This window comes from Pristiophorus japonicus, chromosome 16, assembly GCF_044704955.1.
Source record: "Pristiophorus japonicus isolate sPriJap1 chromosome 16, sPriJap1.hap1, whole genome shotgun sequence".
NCBI lineage: Eukaryota > Metazoa > Chordata > Chondrichthyes > Pristiophoridae > Pristiophorus > Pristiophorus japonicus.
Window position 1 is genome coordinate 10,072,976 of NC_091992.1, and position 11,036 is coordinate 10,084,011.

The 11,036-nt window shown below is 48.3% G+C and overlaps 1 protein-coding gene across 1 annotated transcript in view; it reads left to right on the forward strand.

Moving 5' to 3' along the window:
* Nucleotides 1-8,051, forward strand: part of rtn4rl1b (reticulon 4 receptor-like 1b) — a 68,520-nt gene extending 60,469 nt beyond the window's left edge. The window contains exon 2 of the mRNA XM_070856971.1: nt 620-8,051. Within this exon, the coding sequence (XP_070713072.1) occupies nt 620-2,010 (1,391 nt within the window). The 3' untranslated portion in view covers nt 2,011-8,051. The remainder of the gene's footprint in view (nt 1-619) is intronic.
* The last annotated feature ends 2,985 nt before the right edge of the window (nt 8,052-11,036 follow it).

Below are 11,036 nucleotides of genomic sequence, written 5' to 3' on the forward strand. Positions count from 1 at the left end.
TAGCATCTGGTTCATGAGTGTGTGATAAATACTAGAGGAGTTACGCCTGGTAAAGCAGATTTCCGTTTTGATTAACCACACCGTTATCATAGAAATTTACAGCACAGCACGCCCATTATGTCCATGCCGGCTGATAAAGAGCTATCCAGCCTAATCCCACTCTCCAGCTCTTGGTCCATAGCCTTGCAGTTTACAGCACTTCAAGTGCATATCCAAGTACATTTTAAATGTGGTGAGAGTTTCTGTCTCTACCACCCTTTCAGGCAGTGAGTTCCAGACCCCCACCACCCTCTGGGTGAAAAATATTTTCCTCAAATCTCCTACCAATTACTTTAAATCTATGTTGTTGACCCCTCTGCCAAGGGAAATAGGTCATTCCTATCCATTCTATCTAGGCCGCTCATAATTTTATACACCTCAATAAGATCTCACCTCAGCCTCCTCTGTTCCGAGGAAAACAACCCCAGCCTATCCAATATTTCCTCATATTGCAATAATATAAATTACTTTCAAGTGCTTTTTCTGACTGGTTAAAGTTCTTAAAGCGATGTCACTTTATATGATCAGACTGTATATGATCGATATTGGTGCTGAATATGTGTGTTTTCTCTTCTTGCAGGGTGTAACCTCGAGCTGTTCCTGGTGTTACTCGGATTGGAGCTCCATATTTCAGTCTCCTGCCCCAGACACTGTGTTTGTTATCCTTCTCCTATGACTGTTACCTGCCAATCGCATGGATTCACCTCCATCCCAGAAGGAATTCCGACCAACAGCGAGAGAATATTCCTCCAGAATAACAGGATAACACTTCTGTTGAGGAACACATTCAGCCCGTCCACAGTCACCCTTTGGTTGTACTCCAACAACATCACTTTCATCGACCCGGAGGCCTTCCGTGGATTCAGCCTCCTCGAGGAGCTTGACCTCGGGGACAATCGATATCTGAGGTTCCTGGACGCAGAGACCTTCAACGGTTTGGAGAAGCTTCACGCTTTGCATCTCTATCGCTGTGGATTGACCTTTCTGCCCAATGGAATCTTTGAAGGCCTCCACAACTTACAGTATCTCTACCTGCAGGATAACCACATAGAGTATCTCCAGGATGATCTGTTCCTGGAGCTGGTCAACCTTACCCAGCTCTTCCTGCACGGGAACAAGTTGTTGAGTTTGTCCCAAAACACTTTCAGGGGGCTGGTCAACCTCGATCGCCTTTTGCTGCACCAGAACCGGCTCCACTGGGTGAACAAGCGAGCTTTTCATGATCTCCGGCGGCTGGCCATTTTGTATTTGTTCAATAACAGCCTGAGTTCGCTTCCTGGGGAATGTCTGGCGGAGCTTGGGTCGCTGCAGTACCTCAGGCTCAACGGAAACCCTTGGGAATGCAGCTGCAAAGCCCGCTCTTTGTGGGAATGGCTGCAAAGGTTCAGAGGCTCGAGCTCCAGCGTCATCTGCGAATCCCCGCGCGAGCTGCAGGCCGTCGACCTGAAGGCGCTCTCCGCCCGGCTCTTCAAAAACTGCACGGGCTCCGAGTCGCTCAACCAGATCCGAACGAGCCCCAAGCAGCAGCAGCAGCAGCAGCACCACCCGCCGCCGCCTCACCATCACCGCCACCACGACGACGACGCCGCCGCCGAGCCCGAGCGGGGCTCGGAACACCTCAACAACGGCAGCGGCCGGCGAGACGACGAGGCCGAGGCCTTGGCGGGCGGCGCGGGAGGAGGAGATGGGGTGGGCGGGGCCGCCGCCCCGAAGAAAGCGCGCGAACAGCTCGGCGGCGGCGGCGCGTGGGCCAACGGTTACCTGCCCGACGCCGGCCAGCACCAACCGCCGCACACCGTCCGCCCGTTCCCGCCACGCCGCCGCTCGCGCGTCAAGTGCACCCGCCGCACGAGACTCGAGCCCCCGCCCGGCATCCAGCAGCCCGCCGGAGGAGGAGGCGGCAGAGCCGGCCCCAGCCCACGGGCCGCGTGGCTCGCCCTCCTGGCGGCTCTCGTCCTCGTCGTCCGTTGAGCAGCCCGGCCCAAAAAAAAAACACACACACAAACCTTTCCCTCTCCCCCCACATGTAATGAGAAAGGGCACAGACATTCTAACACTGCCGTCAATCCAGTAGGGACCAAAAAAAAAATATGAGATAAAAAAAAAACAACTAAAAAAAAAAAAATTACAGTTTTTAAAAATTACAAGCGATTAATACTGTTACTGTGTGCATAGACGGACCACGGATTTGTTGGATGGCATTCTGTTTTGGACCATTTGGAATATCTTCTTCTTGGGCAGTCTCCCCCAGAGTCGAGGATGACACTAAAAATGAGTTCTAAGATGACCAATGCGGGATCTACAGTCTCTGTCACAGGTGGGGCAGATGGTGGTCGGAGGGACGGGATGGTGGAGTGCTTGATTTGTCATACGCTCCTTCCGCTCTTTGTACTTGGCTTCCAAGCGTGCTCCCGGAAGTGTTCGCCGCCTTCCCGGATGCTTCTCGGATACTTTGAGCAGTCCTGGGCCAGGAATTCCCAAGAGCCGGTGGCGGATGTTACATTTTATCAAGGAGGCTTTGAGGGTGCCCTTGAAGCGTTTTCTCTGCCCACCTGGGGACTCGCCTGCCGTGACGTCGCTCAGAGCAGAGCGCTTGTTTCGGGAGTCGAGTGTCGGGCATGCGGACAATGTGGCCCGTCCAGCGGAGCAGATCGAGCGTGGTCAGTGCCTCAATGCTGGGGATGTTGGCCTGAGAGAGAACGCTAACGTTGGTATAAATTGGAATTAAAACACCCCGTGGAAACGAATCGACAAGACTGGACGACGTGCCTGAGGGTTCCCGCTCTATCTATGGGCAGCAAACACACAAAAAAAGCATCGCCGACAGCACTCGGAAATACTATTATTTTTTTTAAATGACAATTCCCAGCCTCGATTTGACATTCCTGCTGCTAACTCTCGCCCCCCGCTTCCCCCCCGCCTTGGGAGCAACCCTAAAACTCTTCATCGCACCATTGTTTCCCGGGGGATGGGATCCCACCATCTTGCACGGACAAGCGATGGTAACCAAAGCAGTGATGGCTCCGGTAGTTTTCTGCGTAAATGGGCAACATCCTCAAACCTTAACGAAACAGAGTTGGCGTCGCCCACCTTCGAATAAGGTCTCTTATGAGAGAGCCCAGCTGAATAATATGCATTGTATAATCGAAAAAGGATGAACATGGTCCAAAACCCAGAGCTTGATTCATCCCAGTACCAAAAACTGGAGGCCAGATAATTGTGTGAAAAGATTCGTGATGGAATAATTTTTTTTTTTAATAAGTGTCTTAACCTATCATTTGGACAATGCGCAGCCCTTATATAATTGACGTATATTAATTTCTGGAAGTATTTGTTTACAGATTATATTGCTACCCTATTACAGCTTACGCTAAGATGTTTCCCCCCCCCCCCCCCCCTCTGTCTCGAGGCGAGGGTGGAGGGTTTGTACACGAGCCACAAATCCAGATAGGATGGATGCAGGAGTCTGCGCTGTTCTGGTTTAACTCGCTGGCTTCCGCTTTGTCCCCCCCTTAGGTCTGGACAGTGGTTGCCCGGATCCAATATTGAATGGAAATAAGACACTACCCTTTTGTGTTCAGGGTGTGGCTCCATTTGACGAGGAAACAAAATTCTCTCCATTTATTTTATTTTTTCTGTACTAAATAGAAAATTTGTTGTACCTGAATTTACAGAATTGCTTTAAATATACATATATATATATAAAAAAACCAGAAATGTTTTTTTGGAAGAAATCAAGGTAACAAGTGCAGTATCCTTTTTGGTCGAAACAATTGAAAATGTAAATCAGCATTGCTTCTTTCAACACAGTGGTGTTCCCTAAAGTCTGAAGTGCTTTTTGGGTGGGGTGAGAAGGACCAAGCCTCAGTATTGAGGCAGTGCTCGCAGTGTGTATGGAAGGGGGACATAAAGGGAGCAAAATTTCTCTTCCCTGAAGCCATGTATAAATAATTACCCTCCGTGTCAAATCCTAAACCTCAGCTGTATGTAAAACAACATTGACTACGCTCACCCGTTGAATCTCATCCCTTTTCATTTCTAAAATCCCTCCATTCTAGATGGGCCGTTCAATATTGCAGGACCCACAGTGATAGGTTGTGGACAGCACTAGATAGAAGGTAATACTTACAGAAGCGTGGGGTAATGTATTTGCTTCATGGGTTCTTTGCTTAAGAATTCATAGCAACACGTTGCTATTAAGAACTAGTTGGTTTATTAACAAAGTTTAACAATCACACTACACATTACCGGTTCATCCACTAGGCTCACAACTGCATACCTCATCGTGGATGACCTGGACCCAACAGACTAGGGTTTTATTGTGTCTTGTGAACATCATGTGACTGGCTAAGCCACTCACAATGCAACAACTCTACAACTATTTTTATTAGAACCTTTAAATCAAGTGCCCCCTTTTGGCACTAGAACCCACAAATTAACAATTTAAAACTGTAACAAAAAACCCTCAATCAAATTAGAATTTGGTTGCCGGGGGTGATGATGCACTCCAGTCCCTCCGGCGCCCACCTCTCGCAGAAGGCCGCGAGCGTACCAGTGGACACCGCGTACTCCATCTCCAGGGACACCCTGGCTCGAGTGTATCAGCAGAAGAGAGGCAGGCAGTCGGGCTGAACGACCGCCCGCTGCCTGGACCGGTTGATGGCCACCTTGGCCATGGCAACAGCTCCACAACTATTTTGTAGAAAAACAGTTAAATCAAGTACCCCCTGATTAAAGGGGGGGACACCAAACACTTTTAAACAAGTGCCCCGCTGTTTTTTTTTTGAGGGCAGTAAAACACAAATTATACAAGTGCCCCCGGCTAAAAGGTGGGTGGGGGGCGGGGCGGGGGCGGCACTAAAACCGGCACAATAAACAAATTAAACTTTAGACAAAACATCAAATTAAAATTTGATTGCCGGGGGTGATGATGCACTCCAGTCCCTCCAGTGCCCACCTCTTGCGGAAGGCCGCGAGCGTACCGGTGGACACTGCGTACTCCATCTCCAGGGACACCCTGGCTCGGATGTAACTGCGGAAGAGAGTCGGGCTGAACGACCCCCTCGACCGCCCGCTGCCTGGACCCTTGGTGCATACATTACACGTGGGTGGTGGGGAGCTGGTTGGCACGGTGGGATGCATATTGCTACTTTTCACCTCTGGGAATCGGGGATCAAGTTCAGCCCAGGTTGCTGAGGTTGAAAGTCTCCTCTCTCTCTCTCTCTCTATTCAAGCTCCAGGGTTCAATGTGAAACGGGGTTGGTCAAGCTACAGCGAGCTCAGTCCACTGGACCAGTCTACCCTGAATTTGGTACACACTGGTATTCTCACCAGGCAGACCATAATGACAGCCGGTGCGAGAAGTTGGAAAAGCTTGGGGCGGGGTGGGGGCGATTCTCACAAGGCTGGGGGATAATACATTGTCTATGTCATGGGAAGCGGGCAATTGCTCTGGTCATCCTGTGCATTGACACGCTTACATAGCATGACATAGAATGTACAGCCCCAGAAACAGGCCATTCAGCCCATCTGGTCCATCCCAGTGTTTATCCTCCCCATGAGGCTCTGCCCACCTCCCTGCCCTCTTCATCTCACCCTATTAGCATTACCTCCTATTCCTTTCTCCCTCATGTGCTTATCCAAGTCTTAAACATTTTTCGATCAGCTCAAGACGTTACACATAGCGATTATCCCCTGGTTAACAAAAGAGGGGGGGGGGGGTAAAAGGTTCTATTTGCAAGAACGGCGCTGATACATAAACATCTTCACCTTGAAAAAAACGACACGAGAAAAAGCAAGAGATGACACCCGATTGCAGTAATGTGTTGATGTTTATTCGCTGATTTGATGGAAGTGAAAGGCTTTAAAAACTCGGTGAGGAGTCCCCGCTCCCCCAAATAAAGAGGGTCAAGGACTCTTATTTCCCGTGCTGCATCTTCTTGTGAAAAGGTTCCATTTACCATATAATGAATGAGCAATTTGTACAGCACTCACCGAATAAAATGGTAGCTCCAGTGACAGCTTTACCTAATTTTATTTACTGCTTATGCAGTTGTTTTTTATATACATAAATAAATGACCGTTAAACGTTATTGGGCAAAGTAAATCATAGGAACTGGAGTAGGCCATTCAGCCTACTGGGCCTGCATTCAAGGGACTGTTCTGATATCCAAAAAAGCTCTCCGAATACGAGAGATTATTTAATTTTCCCAGCACAAATTATTTCACGGCAGTTAACTTTTAGAGCCGAATGATTTTCTTTTGAAAGATTACTGGTTTGGATGGTCTGTAGATTGTTCAACTTGATAGCGTGGTACATAAGGGCAATCCCCCCCCCCACCTCTGATATAATATGAAGCTACACAGACCAGGTTCAACCCCTGATCTTAACTGGGGCGCACTCTACAGATGTGAAAGATCTGAGCCAGGGCTCTAGCTCCTGAATGCCATCCATTAAGTTGTGCTGGAAAGTAAGCGTGTGAGTGAGGGGAGAACCGTTGTTAGGCTTGGGTGTGATGACCTACGTGGTTGAATTACCTGCTAACACTCATGAAGAAAGGCCAATTGGGAAAACATGGAGGATGCCCATGGAGTTGTACCCCGGGATGAATCCAATCTTCATGGGAGGTTCAAAAAAATTCAAGGGAGGGAGGAAAGAAAGAGAGAGAGAGAGAGAGAGTGGCTCGTTCTTTCAGCCGACAATGTATTCTGTGCTCGATTCATTAAAGAAATACAAGTGATACTGCAACTTTAATCGTTTTGTCAGTGGTCTTTACTGCAGATTTAAGCAATGACCACATACAACAGGTAGGCCTCCAGGCCAAGCAGCTTCCATGCGGTCTGGAAGTACCCTGGCTGCGGCCTGTGGGAGATTGCAGGCAATAACGTTCAGGGAAAAGGGAGACCGCAAAGTGGAAGATGGGGAAATGGTCAAATCAAGATTGAAGCATTATAACAAGAGTCATCAAACCACTGTTAAAACATCTAAATGTAGCTTCTTATTGAAAACAAGGCAACAACAACAAAAAATCCAAACACAACATAACAAATCGATTCTTTCATTTCTGCGAGACATCCTGCTTAATTTCCACATGATTCTAAGGCCAGTTTCCTATGAGCAGCTATTGGTTCAAATCTTGCCGGCCATGACTGAGAGAGCAGAGAGATATGGCTTAATCTAAAAAAACAAGCATTCTCCAAGAAGTACAAAAGAGCCTCTTGGCACACATTGCACATTTCCATTGTAGAGGCCTGCTGGACCCTGGAGTTAACAAAGTATCTCTCCGCCAACCCCCCAGCCCCACAAATGTTCCCCCCTTTCTCCTGAGGGTGCTGATTCCCATGGCACAGTTCCAACAGGCACCCGCTGTTTTTTTCCAACAAGCCAATCTTCATGTCTGAGCGAGGGGAGAGTGAGGTGGGAGGGGGAGGAATCGGGTCCAATCCTATCCTCATCTGACCTCCAGCATTGGGTGACTGGACATTAATCAGGAGCAACGAACACCCCACCTCCCCTGCCCACTCCCCGACCCCAGCCGCTTCCCACCCTCTCTTGCCCAGGTGCGCCAAGGCCTATCGCAGCGTCCCACAGAACCCGGAAAGGGTGTCAACATTTTCCTTCTTCCTGCTCGTCCTGCCCCAAAGCGTCCTCCACCATCTTAGGATTGGGACAGGGCGAGCCACGGACCTCAACCCGACTACCACCACCCAGCTCAAATGGCCAGGGCGGGGGGGGGTTAAACCCTGGCAGAGCGAGTCGGACCAGTGCATTTCTTTTTTATTTAGCCTGCCAGGGCATAAACGCATCCAAATGGGGAGGTAGGGGAGTTTAGGTGGCAGGCAGTCCTCCGACAGCCTGGACCTGCCACCGTCTGGTTTGAAGTCTAGCACGTTTACATTGCTGGGAGACCTCATCGTGCTGTTACATTTAACTGTCTCTGTGTCTTCAATGGCACTGTTACACTCCCTGTGAGTACTGAATAAAACATGTACCATAACAGATTTGACCAGTATATTGTGCTAGTGGTCTATCATTTGCCAATGTTTCATTCTTTAGTAATTGCCATCACATGTTCCATATTTACTCCTGTTTGTTTTCTAGAGAGCTTTGGCAGCACAGGTAGATAAAACATGTCCTTGACCTCGGGGTTATGGGTTAGAAAGAAATGGAGAAACTTGCATTCATATCGCGCTTTGTCACATCTCAATGCCCTTGCGACATTCACTTTGAGGTCCATTGTTGTTATGCCAGCAAAGGTAACGGCCATCTTGCACACAGCTAGATCCCACAAAGAGCAATGAGATGAATGATCAGTGAATATGGCGTTTTTCTTTTGGTGGTACGCTGGGTGAAGGGAGGAATGTTGACTAGGATGCACCTTGCTCTTCTGTGAATAGTGCCATGGCATCTTTAGCATCCACTGTAACACCTATACAGAGGGGGGGGGGAAGGGGGGGGCTCGGTTTAGTATCTCATCTGAAGGATGACCCTTTAGTTCAAATTTAGTGCAGACCGAGACTCGAGATCTTTCTGATGGACAACATGGAAGGAGCAGAGCACTGGAATACATCCTTTCCATCTCTGGGCATTGGTGCAAATAAAGGGGGAGACAGAGGACATGAAGGCCTCCTTTTCCTGACTGGGATGTGCAGTGCATCGCAACGCTGTCCTTTCGCCTCTGGGACTTGGGTCCACCTCCATCTCTTGTGGATATAATAAGGCTTCCTTCTGCACTGTTCTGTGTTAATGACCCTCAGTACAACAACAACAAAAAATTGTATTTATATAGCGTCTTTAATGTAGTAAAACATCCCAAGGCACTTCATAGGAGTTTTATAAGACAAAAAATAAATTTGACAGTGAGCCAGAGGAGAAGAAATTTCAGCAGATGACCAAAAGCTTGGGCAAAGAGGTAGGTTTGAAGGAGCGTCTTGAAGAAGAAAAGAGAGGCAGAGAGGTTTAGAGAGGGAGTTCCAGAGCTTGGGGCGCAGGCAGCTGAAGGCACGGCCATCGATGGTTGAATGATTATAATCAGGGATGCTCAAGAGGGCATAATTTGAGGAGCGCAGACATCTCATGAGAATGGGATGGGGGGATTGTGAGGCTGCAGGAGATTGCAGAGATAGTTTCTCTCTACCCTATCTGTTCCTCTTAATAGTGTCATCTAAACCATTACAACTGCCAGTTATAACCCTGTCCTACACAGCACTGTACCAGAAAGGTCTTAATCAGGGCATAAAATACAACAAAGAGTATATACCTCCTGATTTAGAAATTCTAAAAATAAGGTTAATCTACGCTGAGGGAGTGCAACGTAGATTTACTAGAATGATATCCGGACTCCAAAGGTTAAATTACGAGGAGAGATTACACAAACTAGGGATGTATTCCTTCGAATTTAGAAGATTAAGAAGTGATTTGATTAAAAGTTTTTAAGATTAAGTAGAAAGATAGGGTAAAGAGAAATGTTCCACTGGTTGGGAGTCCTGCACTTGGGGGCATAGTCTATACATTAGAGCCAGACCTTTCAGGAGTGAAGTTATGAAACACTTCTACACACAAAGGGTGGTAGAAGTTTGGAACTCTCTTCCGCAAACGGCAATTGATGCTAGATCAATTGTTCATTTTAAATCTAAGATTGATAGATTTTTGTTAACCAAAGGTAATAAAGAATATGGGCTAAGGCGGGTAGATGGAGTTAGGTCGCAGATCAGCCAGGATTTCATTGAATGGCAGAACAGGCTTGAGGGGCTAAATGAAGTACTCCTGTTCCTATGTTCCTAATCTCCTCAAGCATCCTACAAAGTGCATAAGCGTCCAATTATTTTCAGCAATCCTGTAAAGCTGTGCCGAGCTTACAACAGAGGGAAAGAGTGTGGGACATGGACTATGGGAGAGAGAGAGAGCTTTTTCATATTCATTCATGGGATGTGGGCGTCACTGGCAAGGCCAGCATTTAATGCCAATCCTTAATTGCCCCTTGAGAAGGGGGTGGTGAGCAGCCTTCTTGAACCGCTGCAGTCCGTGTTGTGAAGGTGCTCCCACACTGCTTTTAGGGAGGGAGTGCCAGGATTTTGACCCAGCGACAATGAAGGAACGGACGATATGTTGCCAAGTCAGGATGGTGTTTGGCTGGGAGGGGGACTTGGAGATGCTGGTGTTCCCATGCGCCTGCTGCCCTTGTACTTCTAGGTGGTAGAGGTCGAGGGTTTGGGAGGTGCTGCCGAAGTATACTACATGGACTATGAGGAGAGGGGGGTAAGTGTGTAGGACAGAATCTATGGCATGTGGGTGATTGTAGGACAGGATTCGGAGAAAATGCCACTGATCTTTGTTTAGGGTAATTTCTTTCCTTGGAAAAAGGCAGCACAGGATTATTTTTCCATCTCTCAAAGCTCAGTCAATACAAATAGGCAGCAAGCGGCTGCCAAACCTCTGCCTGTGATGTTCCTGCTCCTCCGGAGCCCCACAAAAATAATCTGAGCCACTGCCGCCCTGGGACCCCCACCCTCTGTGATTGCAACAATCGCCAGCCACACCACCAAACCCCCCCCAGCACAGAAGGAGGCCATTCGGCCCATCTAGTCTGCATTGGCTCTTTCGTAGAAACCGGGGCCTCAAAATCACGGGGGCCAAGCTGATCGGTGCCCCAAATTAATCCCAGAGAATCCAGTCTTCCGGGTTTGGGAGCGAGGCAAATTGTTAGGAATGGGACATTGTTCCAGAAGGAATACTTTCATGTATCAGTAGTAAGTGGATAAATGAAATGCTGCATCCCATTGCAATGCCATTATGCACCATGGAAAATCGTCCAGTCTTTTCACTTCTGCCACCTGGGTTTGGATCCAGTGTGGACCGATGGGATGAAGAAAGATTTGCATTGATGTAGCGCCTTTCACGACCCTAGCTGCACTGGACTGGGGAGGGTAAACAACCAATCAGGGTTTCCGCACCCAACTGTGGTCCAAGCACTGTGAGCTGGAAAGTGGGCGTGGCA